Here is a 15,290-nt window from a genome sequence, read left to right as displayed (position 1 = left end):
AGAACATTGGTTGTGTTATCACAATTATCAGTCAAGACGATGGGGATTTAAGCCATCGCTTTAATCTATCAGGTGATAGTATGGAATCATACGGTTTCTGGGTTATTTGACACCCTGGAATGTCTTGAATGACATATCGATTTTTATTTAAAACTTTTGCCACCAAATATGGCCCTTTATATGAATGCTTTAGCTTTCGATCTTCTCCAGGTTTAACCGTGGTGTCCCGTATCATCACATAATCACCAATTTTGTACTCAGAAGGAGTTTTATGTCTCTTGTCGTAATAGATTTTGTTGTAATCCTTAAGACGGTTAGTAGCTTGGATAGCTATCTCTTGAAATTGAGCTCGGTCTTCCTGCAAATGTGTAGACCACGTGGCGTCTGCCAGATTTTTCAAAAATTTAATCAATGGGAAATCAGAGTGATTTCTCTTATCGTAACCCAACAACAATTTGGAGGGGGTATTTTTTATAGATGAATGAAATGTGTTGTTAATTATATATTGTAACTCTGGAAGAGAGTTAGACCAATTGGAATGATCATCTACCATTTTTCTTAAGGATGACTTCAAATATCTGTTTACCCGTTCTACAAGGCCATTCGCCCAAGGGGCGGCAACAGCAACTAAACGATGTTTAATCGAACGCTTTTGTAAGAATTCCGTAAACTCAAAGGAAGAGAAGGCAGTTCCCCGATCCGACACTAGAGTCGAGGGATTACCAAACGTGTCAAAAATTGGCGTTAAATGAGAAATAGCATCACGAGAGCTAGTGGATTTACAAGGCCAAAGCCAGGTAAATCTAGTAAAGGCATCAATGGCAACTAAAATATGTTTGAATCCATCCGTGGATTCCGTTAAAGGTCCAAAGTGATCTATATGCATGACCTCCATAGGAATGCTAGTGACCGAGTCAAGTTGAATTTCTCCTTCCTTAGAGTTAGACGAAGAGTTTGCGACGATGCAAACTAGGCAATTATCTATGTGTGATTGCACCTTTTTCCGCATAGACGGAAACCAATAAGTATCACAGATACCTTTAAGAGTTTTTTCAAGGGCGCAATGAGCGCTCTGATCGTGATAATTACGAATTATATTTGGGACCATAGATTCTGGTACCCAGAATCGCAACGAATTATCGTCTTTTCTATAAATTAAACCTTCGATCATTTCGAAGTGATCATGAGGTGAAGCCTCTAAATGCTCTGCAATGGCCCGAACGCTCGGATCAGTGAGCTGTCTACAGTGCAATTGTTGTTCAAGCGGGACAGTCTCAACCGACGCGACAATTCGGCTCAATGCATCAACATGGAGCATTTTCTCACCTTTTCGGTGAATCAGCTTAAATTTGTAACCCTGCAAGCGCAGGATCCAACGTGCGACGCGCGGATTTATATTTGCCTTATTAACGGCATAAACTACTGCGTGGCAATCAGAAACAATTGTGAACTTGAGGCCGTAGAGATATATACGAAATCTTTCAACGGATTTAACAATGGCGAGCATTTCAAGCTCATATGAATGGTATCGGCTTTCTGCCTCGTTAGTCGTTTGACTAAAGTAGGCGACGGGAGCCCAGGATTTAGATTCCTGTTTTTGCAATAAAATCGCGGCGAAAGCTACGGAACTCGCATCCGTATGAAGTTCAGTTTCGAGGCTGGGGTTATACAGACTCAACACAGGAGCTGTAGTTAACAATTGTTTTAACAAGTTAAAGGACTTTACGCAATTTTCATCGAAGCTAAAGGCTACGTTTTTCTTTAAAAGTGTGTATAACGGTTTAGCCTTTTCAGCAAAAGCGGGTACGAATTTTCGGAAATAACTCGCGAGACCCAAGAATCTCTGAACCTCATGGATGTTTCGCGGCACCGGAAATTTATTAACAGCGTTTACATGACGATCGCTTAAAGTAATACCCTTATTAGACCCGATATAACCTAAAAATTCAATTTTCTTGAGAAATTGACATTTGTCATAATTGACATCAAACGAATAGCGTTTGAGTAACAGTAGCACTTGAGAGAGAGTATCGAGGTTTTCTTCGATATTACTAGACGGAATCAGTATGTCATCAATATAGATTAATACTTTGTCTGCTCGAACTAATGGTTTAAGAATTTGTAAGAGACGTTTTTGAAATTCGGCGGGACTCTCTGAATACCCGAATGGTAGTTTCAAGTATTCGAACTGCCCATCTGGTGTGGCAAATGAAAAATATTTAGTGAAATCGGGGTGAATCCCGATTGCATGGAAACTTTCTTTAATATCCAAATGAGTTAAAACAAAACAATTAGCCATTCTTGAAAATAAATCTTCGATGATGGGAAAGGGATACTGTTGTTTAACCACACGCGAGTTTAGAGGTCGTAAATCGACACAAAGTCTCATGTTTCCATTTTTCTTACGCACTGGAACAATGCGAGAACAATAAGGAGATGTACTCTCTTTGATAATACCGCGAGTTAACAAACCGTCGGTAATTTCTCTCAGTTGCTGACGCTCAGCCCAAGCAAACCGTTTGGGAGGAAAAGAATAAACCGAATTATCCTTGATAGGAACAGTGACACAATAGTTGTCCTGTATTTTTTCTACAGTGGAACTTTCAACCGTTTGAATAATATCACTAACTCTTTGGTCAACATGAAAGCCAAAATCGGTTTTAATGTTAATCGGATTGATGTCCGAAGTGACATCGTCAATAATGTCAGCGGAAGCTACTTCTTTAAGTAGTTTTAGATATTCACCCGACTCATCTTTAACGGGTTTATAAGTGAGAGTTAATTTGTTGGCTGTGACAAAGTCACGCCCAAGTACGACATGAGTTGACCAATTATTTTTTTCGAGGGAATGAAAAAGAACTTCAAATTTAAGATTAGGTAACATAGATAAACCAATTTTTACTTTCTTTGTTCCACGAACGTCAATATTACTTTCACCTAGTGTGAGAAACGATTTTTCAGAATTATTATCAAATTGAACTTGACGACCAAAGAAAATTTCTAAAATTGAGTATTGGACAAAAGACACGGGGCTGCCGGTATCAACCAGAGCAGTTAAGCTGCAAGGCGAATCATTAAAACGATTGATTTCAATAATCGCTGAACTTATCTTTAGTTGTCGGGGGTGGTTTACGCAACCAACAAGACTAGAATCCTTCTGGGTGGGGGATGGGACGACAACTTCAGTGGCAGCGACTGGTGAGGCAGAGGAAGAAGTGGCAGCAGTTTGTTGTTCCTTCTTCTTCAACTTGTAGCATTTGACGCGAATGTGACCTGGTGCTTTACAATAAGCACAGACGTCTGGAGAATTTTTCAACGCTGAATCCTTTGCGAAGGATGTGGTTGAATCTCGATGACCTCGTCGAGGTTGCTGATCCTTGTAATCTTTTTGCATTTTCTCCTTTCGAGCAGCAGGAGGAGACGATTGTTTTGTAGAAGCCGGATTTGAGCAAGTTAAGCTGCTCATTCTGTCCAGGAATTCGTCGATAGTGGTTGCCCCTGTCACAGAAGCAGCGCTACGAACCGCAAGGTTGTTGATACCTTCAATAAGGTAATCGATGCATTCTGTTTGTGACAGTTGCAGTGGATGTAACAGCTTAAGTTTTTGTGTTACATATTCATGAAAGCTTTCCTTTCCATAATCCCAACGACGAGCGTCCACTCTTCGACGGGCTTCCTTGTGGGTAAGACGGTTGCGAAACCGCTTACTGATGGCGTCTCTGAATAAGGCCCAAGAGCTAACCAAAGTGCCTGAATCCTGATCCAACCATTGACTGGCATTCTTCGATAATCTGCCAGTGGCGGCCATTAGTTTGACCTCATCACTAACTCGATGAATCTCAGCTACTTTTTCCACTTTGCGTAGCCACACTTCTACGTCTTCCCTCTCTGTACCAGAGAACAAAGGGATATGTTTTTCCAGATGTGTGATAGCTTGAGCAGGAGGCATTGCCGACAATATTGAAGTTGTCTGCGGTAAATCAATTAAATTAGCGACCTGAGGAGACGGAAATTGAGTCTGAGAACCGCTGGGCAAAGGAAACGTTGGTCCAGTCGGTTGAAAGAATGTCGGTGCATTCGTTATCGGGCACGGCATTTGGCTGTGCATATTATTTCTATTAATATTAGACGGAATAATACCTGTCGGTCCCTGTGAGAGATTTGGTGACCAACCTGGTAACGTCGGTGACGTCAAAATATGCGAGAACAATTGCTGATGCGTGGATTGTTGTGCCCTCATCTCGGCAACTTGTTCCGTAAGAACGCGTAGAAGCTGTTCTATTGATCCCAGTTGAGAAGCACTGGTCGTAGACTGTACAGGCGGGGGCGTTACCCTAGCACTTGAAGACACTCCTGAAGGATGAGAGGTCGAGGATTGGGCTTTTCTTTCTAACGCCGTCATCAGGCTATCGATGCACATCATTCTGTCGGCGAGGATAGGCAAATCTAACTTGCGCATTTCCTGATGAATTTCTTCGTTCGAGAGGTTATCAACCTCTTCACGCCTCATCTTGACGAGACTGAAATTTCTCAACACTATTGAAGGTTGTCGAAGCCGGTAGAATCCGGTGGAAAGTCACCATAAGATGGCGGCGACGGAACGCGACGCGACACGACCGTTATAGTCAACACGAGCGCGGGAAATTTTACACAATGTCTGTCTGACGCAATCTTGCGTATCACTTGCACGGACTTGTTCGTGCTGATAGACTTCGCTCAACAAACCGAGGCGAATGTAACTTGAACCGTTGATGAAAAAGAAACGGAAAGTTCGAGCACTAGGCAGCGTATGCGTTGTTGCACCGTTGCTAACCGTCGTCGAAAGACGGGGACGAAGAATGCGCAGAAGCACAAACGTACAAATTCAAACCGTCGTCTGAGGACGGGGAGAGCGCGGAAGCGCGAAGACGGATGAGCGCGCTGAATCGTCGTCGAGAGACGAGGAATGCGCGGAAGCGCGAGTGCGCCAAGCACCTGTTGAACCGTCGTCGAGAGACGGGGAATGCGCGGAAGCGCGAGTGCGCCAAGCACCTGTTGAACCGTCGTCGAGAGACGGGGAATGTGAGCCCGAAGGCGAACCGTCGTCAGAGGACGGGGCTTAAACGCGAACGGTCACTTACAACACGAACGCGGGACTACTGCGCGGAAATACTTTCACACGCGAACTCGTGGTACGAGACGAACACTTTCGCTCGCTAGAACTGTGACATAATCCCACTTCTGAGGGCTGTAAGGGAGTAGTCAGGGATGGATGGAAGGGCAGAGATATCACAGTCGGTAGCTTGCGAAGTAAAACAATACTTTATTGTATTCGTCCGCATGGCGGATGATCCTTCGTGGTCCGAAGAGAAGTGACGCCGGGAAGTCTTTCTTCCCCGGAAAGGTTCCTTTAAGAGAACGCACGGGCGCGCTAGTGTCGCGGGCTTGAGCCAATCACGACTTCGCTTAAGACGCAGAGCCAATGGTGTTACAGTCTCGAGTCACGTGGTGAGGAGAGCCAATGGCGTTTCGCTAACGGAACGATACGCACGCGACTAGCGGCCAAACTAAGAATTACAATTATTGTACCGAGTGTGACCAGATATTTCTTACAGTACTAATATTTTGTTGACTGGGTATACAGAGTGGGGGAAAAGTACTGGAACAGCAAAATATCTCGAAAACTGAGCATTTTAGAAAAGTGTTTTAGAAAAGTTGTAGGGTTTTAAAAGATCTATTTACTAATATTATCAGTTTGGCCTTGGATGGCGTTGCCAAGATCAGATCGAAATCACATTAACTTTTTTAAATAGAACACTTTATTTTTGATTCCAAAATCTAATAGCTGGTGTCAAGGACCTTTTCAAAACCCTACAAGAAAGTTTATTTTCGTTGAGTTTTTTTCGAATTGTGAGGCATGAAAGCTACAGTGTACTGTAACTTTCAAGCGTCATAACTCGGAAAGTACTTAATGAAAAATAACTTCTAATTGAAATTTATAGGTTACAATGGTATCATACAATCAAAACATGTATTCCCAAAACCTTAGTACTGCCGGTAACTTGAAAGTTACAGTACAATTCGGAAAGTACTCAACAAAAATAAACTTTCTTGTAGAGTTTTGGAAAGGTCTTGATACCAGCTATTAGATTCTGAAATCAAAAAGGGGGTGTTCCGTTTAAAAAAGTTGTGATTTCGATTTGACCTCGGCGACGCCATCCAAGGTCAAACTGATAATATTAGTAAATAGATTTTTTGAAACCTTACAACTTTTATCTGAAACTTTTTTTTTAAATGCTTAGTTTTTGCGATATTTTGCTGTTCCAATACTTTTCCCCCACTCTGTGTGTGCGTGCGTATACAAAATACTATGTATTTTTTAAACCAAACCAATTTTTTAAATTAATTTTGTGATGACCCGTTACTATTCCTTATTACTATTCCTGTTTCTCTTTTACCTATTATATTGTACGATGTCATATTTTTATAAATGACGTCTTAAGTAATAAATTCTCATAGCTTAAGTCTAAATGTAAATAGGTGCTTATAAATATCACCTTGTCTATAATATGTTAGAAATTCATGTCATGGATTTATCACATGTGTTGATCATTTACAATCAGTTTTTACAGTTTTAAATTCTGAACATTTTCAATCTACATGATGTAAATGTCTGATCTAGGTGGTGTCGAAGTTGAACCAAGAGAAAGGTGCATCCGCAGGTGAAGTTCTAAAGAAGCTTGGCTTCGGCGGCGTATGGAAGGGTCTAGGACCAAGGATCGTCATGATTGGTACCTTAACCGCGGCGCAATGGTTTATCTACGACGCCGTCAAGGTCTGGCTGCGCATGCCTCGTCCTCCACCACCCGAGATGCCGGAATCTCTCAAGAAGAAATACGGCTTGGCATAATCGTGACGTGAAAGGAAGGGAAAGGGGGAGCAAGCACGTTTACGTTGCCGACCGGATCGGTTAGAAAAAAAGAAGCGTATAAAGCAATTTCAATTTGATCTTTATATCGTGCATTATCGAACACGATGTGTCCCATTTTATTTTGGAATATTTATTCTGCAGCATTATACAACAAGCGTCAACAGGCAACACTGCCGCAAGATTAGAGAAAACAGTTGTGTTTTACAAATAGGAAATATAGGATGCTAATTGTGCCAGTTCCATAACTAATGGAAGCACAATAAATTTAATTTGTAACAACGGTTTACTCAGGGTAATCCGTACTATCACATTGTACATAGGGTAATCGCTGTAAATAAACAGGCCGATTACTCAATCACATTGTTTAATATTTCTCCTTTTTCCAAAATATAACATTAGTACAATTAACAACAATCGAAGTAAACATACGACGCAGACAATGTAATATTTTAAAAGCTACATCTATGATTTAATAAAGTTTTCGTTTCCTTATTGCATATTGAACTATGATGTCAGACATGAATTTATTTCATGTAATGTACATCGAAATAAACTAATATTTTTACATATTTTCACTTACATTCAGTAAAATAGATCCACAAAATACGTTAAAAGCTCAATTCATGAAATAGGAAAGTTCTTCAATTTTTTTATAAAAAACAAAATCAAATTTCAAGAATAAGTTTATGATTAATACATAGACAATTAAATTTTTCCAATTTTTTTGAACTTTTTTTTAATTTTTCTATAATATCAATACTATAAAAAAATATCTTTAAATTATCTTTTTTAAATTATCTTTTTTAAATGTAAATAATAAATTTTCAGTATTTGCAGTGAATTTCAGAACGTAATTCTGAAATGGTGGAGACATAGGTCGGATTTGAATTCAGCGTGAAAAAATCTATAAAAATCACATATGAAGTTTAATAAATGAGTCAACATAGTAAAATGAAAAATTTAGATATTGTAATTATACTTTTCTGGGACTTCACGAAAAATTAAATATAAAGATTTTTAAAAATTTTGAAAAAATTTCTGCAAATCAAGTACATTGTAACCAACATATTTTATTTTTCTTCTGTAAACTCTTTAGTTTCAAAAGTTAAAACACATTTCATAAGAAATGAGGTTTTACAAAGAGTTCAACATCATTACAAGAAATAATCGCATTAATTTAAAAAAAGCTATTTTAAAGCTTATTTTAAAATAATTTTTTGTTAATGTTTATTGAATAATATTTCATTAAACTACTGCACTTTAAAATAAAATTATTGTAAAAATATTGGTTTTTAATTTTATGTAATTTAATAATAAAATATCGTAGGGACAAAATAAACATGTTTAAAGCTCTTTATAATAGTTTGATATAATTTTTTGTGTTTTTTTCATTGATTTATAACGAATGACTTTAAATTTTTTTTTGTAGCTCTTAAATTCATGTGATGTTTTATATATTGGTTCAGTATTATTTAGTTGAAGATTTTGTGATGTTTTTTAATTGCCATTAATTAAAAAAAGTTTTTTTTGCACTTTAACACTGTTAGAATTTATGGTTTTCTAGTCTTTTTAAGTTTTTTAGTTAGCTTTGCACACATGAGTCTAGCACATTATTTTAATTTTATGTTTAAAGCTTTGTTTTTCCTCTTTAAAATTTTTAAAATTTTAAAATTTTTTTTAACCAAAATATTTAATTTTTGTAAGATGCAAGAAAATCACAAGCGTTTCTAAATTTTTGTACAATTTTATAGTACAATGCTGCATTAAAAAAAAATTAACAGCAAATTAAAAAATACAATTTTTATGTATGTGTAATTTAACAAACAATAATCGCAAAAATATCAGAGAAAATAGCGAATGTGTGCAACTGCAAAAATATGCAAAATGCAACTGTACATACATTTCTTCATCACACATTAATATAATTATTAATATATTTATAACGATAATTATAACAAAAATATACATATTCTATTCTACATACAGGATGCCCGAATTTAAATGTCAATCAAAATTTCAGGAGTTTATGAATACTCAATAAACTGAAAGAAAAGTCTTGGCATTTTGTTTGTTTTAGCTCCATTTTGCAGAAAATCGCAAAAAACAAAACTTAATTTTTTCATTTATTTATTCATTTACACTTATTTTTTTCGTGTTGTCACTTCGTTAATGAAGATATTGTTTAAAATGTTTATCCTGGGACAGAATCTTGCAGCAACAGTGCAATCTTACATATTCGCGATGCTCACGACCGATAGTGGCACTAGTGTTACTCTGGTCACGTGGTCTGTAAAGAGGTTAAAGCAGAAGACCTTGTTTCGATCATGATTTTATTTTATCATTTTTGATTAATTACCTACTATTTTTCCTTCTTTGGCATCATGTTTCTACGACTATCTCAAATATATGAATTTGCAAAAGCAAATTTCAATAGTCGAAACATGAACGAAGGTGAAGAAGTTTTAAAATTTGGCCAAGTAATTACTGTTTGTTGCAAAAAAACTGAAAATAGTGACTCGACGAAACATATTTCAGGTCTTGTGTTGTAAACGAGCGCATTGAAATTATTTCCGTATACGGTGGAAGGAATAATAAATATTATAAATGAAAGCCCGATTATTCAAGAAATGACGTGGTCGTGTAAGGCGGGGTTATCTGGCAATTGTAAGCATATCGTAGCTGTTTTACTTTTTTTGGAAAGGTATAATTATTGGGTGGGTGCCGATAGCGCACATCCCGATAGCCCACCAACCAATCATATTGACTTATCTAACCCAACCTACGGAAAATCTCTAGGCATCTGCCATTGTGAGTGGTTTGTGTGCTATCGGGATGTGCGCTATCGGGACCCACCCTAATTATTAAGGTATTTATGAAATAAAATTGAATTAATTAAATATATTAAAAATCCGGAAAAACTAAAATATATTTCAAAAAATAACTTTTAATAAATTTTGTTGGGAATGACATTTTGAAATTGGAGGAATTGTCTTGCACTGATTTAAAATGCATTTGGACTTCACAAAAGAGCGGATCCCGATAGCGCACGGGACTGATAGCCTACCACCACTCACAGCGGCCGATGCCTAGAGTTTTTCCGTTGGTTGGGATAGATAAGTCAAGATGATTGGTTGGTGGGCTATCGCACTGTACGCTATTGGATCCCGTCCTTCACAAAAAAGTACCGTACAGCAAGAATCCTGCTGAAATCAAATCATTCTGCTGCCTTTCAAAAGTTGATAATATCGAAATAAGTGTACCTGATTTATTTGACAAACTCTGTAAATTCAAATGAAGCAGTATCGATACACAAATATGGTGGTGGTACATCAATAAAGCCTTGTGACGAAAAGATAGGACACATTGAAATTCCAACAGAGATTAGAGTCATTATAGAACAGTTTATTTGATAATAATTCAATTAATATAATATCAAATTTGCCTCCAGTTCAGCTCAGTTCATGTTGTTTATCAATATTAAATAGTTTGCAAATAACCGATGCTGCCAAATTTACGATACAATAAAATCTCATATAGCATAGAACAGGCATGGCCCACAAACTATAGCTCGAGCTTCTCCGCTTCCCCTTCCACACGCGCGAGTCACGTACACATACTGTAGCATAGTAGGGACCGAGAGTGGTCGTATGGAGGGGATAGGTGGATCGCAGAGTCAGAAGCATGGTGGAAGTAACATGGTGTGTGCAGTTTGCAAGCATCTCTCTCTGATTCTTTGCCCTCTCGCTTGTTTTCTGACCGTTCAGACCCCAGGTGTACCAATCTTATTTAACTCCACAAAGTTGTTACAACTGAATGTAGTTGTCTTCGTTGCACGCACATCATGTTGTATTCTCTCGGTCTTTTTTTATCGCATACGTGAATATCGTACGAGAGCCTCGAACAGAAGGAAGAGTGTGATTTGCATGTAAGTAATATTTCTTAATATTTTACAATAATTGAAGAAGTTTGTTCATATATTAACATAAATTAAACTGGAAAGGCTTCAAATAAAATTACATAAAATGCAATAAAATGACTCTTTGAAGGTCTCTTTCAATATATAAAAAGAAAAAACAAATACAAAAATTTAATTTTAAAGAATTCTCAGTTAATTATCTCCCAAATTAGTTCGATCCGCCATAAGGCCGCAAACTGCACTATATATAGTGCTTTTTCTAGATCGCTCCGTTTGAAAAGTCGCGATTTTTTTACTCAATCCGCATAAAATGCCGCGAGTAATGTATAAAATTCTTAAGATCGTTCCGCTTGAAAAGCCGCGATCGTTTTACTCGATCTGCACAAAATGCCGCGAGTAAATGTAAAATTGATATTTTACAAACTTTGATTAATTTTTGTGGAAGTTTGACTTGTATAGGTTGCTCATCTACCACGAAAGTCGATGCAGTCTTGTTGAGATAATAACACTCTAAAGGAAGCAGAATCAGTCTTTCTTTAAAAATTTTCGCAAATCGTTGACTAAGTCACCAAAAGTTGGTCTATGTTTATTTTTTGTTGCAAAAATTATGTTTTTGTTGCGGAAATAATTTTTTCATTTTTTTATTTTTTCTCCTTTCATCATTTTTTAAGTATTGCTTCTTATTTATTTTACAATGCACCGACGCACCATCTTCACTAAAGGCTTGTTTTCTATTCCTGCACTAGACTACACTGGAACATTCTTTCTTGCTTTCACTAACTTTCAAATATATATCCATTTTATTTTAAGTGTACACTAATTCAGGGAGTTCAGGAACAGAAAACAAACGGTATATTTCACATAAAATCTCTCGAATTACGTCTTTCGAAATCACGCGTACTACAAACGGTACAAACTGCAATTCTTTCAGAGAAAAGGACACAACGAACATATAGCAGAGTGGGACAAAGATGCAATCATAACAGTTGTAGTAACCTGATATTATCAAACATTTAATTTTTCGAAGTTGGTACACCTGGGGTCTGAGCGGTATCCGAAGCGAAAAAGGGGCGTGGTTTGCGGATTTTGCACACACCATGTAATACTTCCACCATGGTCAGAAGGAAAGACGGGAAGAAGCAACCGTGCGAAGAGGGAGCATGTTCTCCTCCTCGCGTGCTTCGTGGGCGCCCACGGGGCCATGCCTAGCATAGAATGAAGCAAGAAAATTTAGAATATCCAGTTCAAAAATTTACAATATTTTTACTTATTCCAAAAATGTAAAACCAAATTGGGAGCAAAAATCGAAATCTTATTTTTGGCCAAAAGAAATTAAAAATAAGTATGTAAAACATGGATTGATGCAAGAACAATTTGCGATAAATAAATATGAAAAAGTTACAGGACAAAAAGTGGTAAAATGTGGTTTTGTCGTTCATCCTCAATGCTCGTGGGTTGGATATTCGCCCGATGGAATTATTTTTGGCGCAAGTGGTCCGGAGTTGTTATTAGAAGTTAAATGTCTTTATGAAGGGAAAACGAAAACAATCAATGACTGCTTAAACTGTTGCTCTTTTTTGGAGAAAGATTATACTCTTAAAAAGAAACATTCATACTACAAATTCAGTTGGGTTTACATTAAACATTCAGAAATGTGACCTTGTTATCTATTCAACCTTTGATAAATCTATGTACACTCTAGAAATTCTATATGATAAAAACTTTGCCATTGATATGAAGACTAATGTACGCTATATTTATTTGTCAAAAATGCTGCACTGCTTATGTAAGAAAAACGATAAGACCGAAGAAAATACAACATTAAATATTTAAATTATTTTGGAATTCATTTTAGTATATTGCAAAAATTATTACAAAAACATTAAATCATATTTTTATTAGTATATTATTAATAATCTAGTTTAAATATAATATCTTTATACATATATGGATATAAACATCTATTAAACTAAGTAGTAGAGAAAATCACACATTATCATCATTGAAATCATCACAATTTTAGGAATACAACTAAAATGCTATGTTAATATGTTACTGTGGTGGACAGAAGAGTTCCAACTAAATTGTTTTTCTTCATGACAGTCAAAAGAATTTGTTCTTTTACAGATAAATGGCCTTTCCTATTAGAATACTTGTTCAATAATTTGAGCTAGTTTATTTAAGATTTCTTTTGTAGGAAGACCGGTGAATGTATTAAGAACTTCATCCGAAGTTACGTAAAATAGAATAGAGTGAGGACGTACGTCTCCACTAGTTACTTGAATGTCAACGTTTCTTTTGTTAGCTTTTGATAAAAGAGAACCTTTGCATGCCTTTAATTCTTTTTCAAATGTACATGCATCGAAATTGAAATTTCCTTTATTTTGGGAAGATTTTTCCTCTGCATCATTTTCTGAAGTGACGACGTTAATCATAAGGCAGTTACTTATTTCCCTAATAGAAATATAATAATTAAAATGATGCAACATTTTACATACACAACATATGTTAAAAATCGTTTACAAGAAACTCCAAAAAAACATGTTACAAATTTTTCAAAACACACCCAAGCATTAATTATAAGACATGCATTTGTTGAAAGATTATTAAAAAATTATTAAAAAACACTTAATATGCAAATACTTATATGTATAATAATATTAAACAAGCTTGCAATTTCACACTGAGCGAAATATAGTCAATCTATTATCTTCAATCAAATTAATCAATACTATACCTTTTTACAACTTTTTGATTCAATTTTTTCACAAATTGATAAGTTCCTGATTCTAAATGTTAAGCATTTGTAATATGAAATTAGCAAAATCAAGTTTCCAAATCTTTTTACCTTTGTGCTTCCAATTGCTTATTTTTACAATTTTGAAAATTTATTTGTCGACGACTTCTATTTTCTCGAGGTCTTGCTATAGGTTTTCGTTTTAGCATAGGGTTCCATGCTTGGGAGTTGATGGAAGATTCAACGAAGGAATTGCATTCTTTTTTAAAACTTTTCTGCATGAATTTTCACCTAAAATAAAATAAAAAGTATAAAAACTAAAAAATTAGAAAAACGAACTAGATATTTTGTAATTTATCTAAATAACAAAAATCTTCTTTGGTAAAGTGCTTTGAGCATACTTTCATGGTATTACTACAAGCTTTCCCAAATTTAAACTTGTTTAACCAAACACTTCGCAAGTCAAGTATTTCGGTGTTTCCAAAATAATTTTTAACTTTTACTGTTACAGCTTTTGCTTTTGGAAATAAATGAAATGATAAATTTCGGTCTTTACTTGCAGTCGCATCACATCCTGGTACACTGCAATTTATTTTTGCTTTTATAGATTTCTTGGGCGAAAAAATCGCAGTTTTTTCTGAAAACAATATATTTATAACTCATATTTCACATTCAAAATAGGCTCTAACCTCTACTATATTTTGTGTACATTTGAGGCAATCATAAAAAAGTATCTAATGTTTAACTTACTTTCTGCAGATATGACTGAAGATATAAAGAATAAAATTCACAAATATTTTTAGTTGTCCGAAATTGAATGATAAACACAACCACAGCTGACCGTACTTACAGTAGTTCCGAAATTGACCACCAGATAGCGTATTGCTAGGCAAGCATCGCGAATTGCAATGTTGTAAATTGCATTGCATATTGATAAAATATAGATATACAATATAATTATAATAATATTACAATATTCTGTACACAAAAACTGCTAAAATTTTATATATAAATATTTGTGCATATTTTTTGATTTATCAAGTTTATAAGCAATTTTATATAAGAATATTATATTTAAACATGAGTCTGATTAATCGTGGGGCTATTTTGAAAAATGATCATAATGATTTTATATCCATAGCAGAGTTTTAAAATTAAATTTTAATGATTCGAAGTCCTTGCAAAAATTACAACGTAATTTAAATTACTTAAATCAATCTCACATCTGTGAATATATATATATATACATACATGCGCGCGCGCGCGCACACACACACACACACGCACACGCACACGCACACGCACACGCACACGCACACACACGCACACACACACACACACACACACACACACAGGGTGTACAATTAATGATTGTACTCACTTTTTACCATAGGAGCATGATTTACCGATAGATATGTATTTTTAACATATTATATTAGAAATAACAAATGCATGTTCCTATGGTAAAACGTGGAGACAACCATTAATGAACATCTTGCGTGCGTGCGTGCGTGTGCGCGCGCGTGTGTGTGCGTGTGTGTGTGTATATATATGCACAGTGCGTTGCATTGATGCCTGGGGTACCGATTTTAAGAACCACGTTTCTTTCTTACAAGGGGAGGACCAGGTGAGAGACCCTGGGATTTTGATCCCAATTTTTCTAGTTATTCTGGAGACGAAAAAAGAGTTTACGTCTCCCGGCGTTTCATCGAATAGGCCTTAGTTTC

General features: G+C 36.1%; 2 protein-coding genes and 1 long non-coding RNA gene across 6 annotated transcripts in view; 2 read left to right on the top strand and 1 right to left on the bottom strand.

Annotated features, from left to right (window-relative positions):
* Positions 1 to 7,270, top strand: part of LOC105195894 (phosphate carrier protein, mitochondrial) — a 31,266-nt gene extending 23,996 nt beyond the window's left edge. For all 3 annotated transcript variants that reach the window (XM_039447772.1, XM_039447774.1, XM_039447775.1), the window contains exon 6: positions 6,662 to 7,270. In XM_039447772.1, coding sequence (XP_039303706.1) covers positions 6,662 to 6,889 — 228 coding nt within the window. In that variant the 3' untranslated portion in view covers positions 6,890 to 7,270. The remainder of the gene's footprint in view (positions 1 to 6,661) is intronic.
* Positions 7,271 to 11,851: 4,581 nt separating this feature from the next.
* On the top strand, positions 11,852 to 12,660 carry LOC113005880. Its single transcript, XR_003269625.2, has 2 exons — positions 11,852 to 12,168; positions 12,225 to 12,660. It is a non-coding gene; the product is annotated as an uncharacterized LOC113005880 (long non-coding RNA).
* A 48-nt stretch (positions 12,661 to 12,708) lies between these two features.
* On the bottom strand, positions 12,709 to 14,880 carry LOC105195526. 2 transcript variants are annotated; one of them, XR_003269624.2, is made up of 3 exons: positions 14,314 to 14,880; positions 13,965 to 14,200; positions 12,709 to 13,854 (listed from the first exon to the last, which is right to left on the bottom strand). XR_003269624.2 is itself a non-coding variant. In XM_039447776.1 (3 exons), the coding sequence occupies exons 2-3, from the start codon at positions 13,842 to 13,844 to the stop codon at positions 12,971 to 12,973; spliced, it is 480 nt and encodes a 159-aa protein (XP_039303710.1). In that variant the 5' UTR covers positions 13,845 to 13,854; positions 13,965 to 14,880; the 3' UTR covers positions 12,709 to 12,970. The 2 variants fall into 2 exon arrangements, 1 of the variants encoding a protein (XP_039303710.1); XM_039447776.1 differs by having other exon boundaries at positions 12,709 to 13,280; positions 13,675 to 13,854; positions 13,965 to 14,880.
* Positions 14,881 to 15,290: the final 410 nt, after the last annotated feature.

Source organism: Solenopsis invicta, chromosome 4 (assembly GCF_016802725.1).
Source record: "Solenopsis invicta isolate M01_SB chromosome 4, UNIL_Sinv_3.0, whole genome shotgun sequence".
Lineage (NCBI taxonomy): Eukaryota > Metazoa > Arthropoda > Insecta > Hymenoptera > Formicidae > Solenopsis > Solenopsis invicta.
Note: the sequence above shows the minus strand (reverse complement) of the source record. Positions and strands in the feature narration are given on the sequence as shown.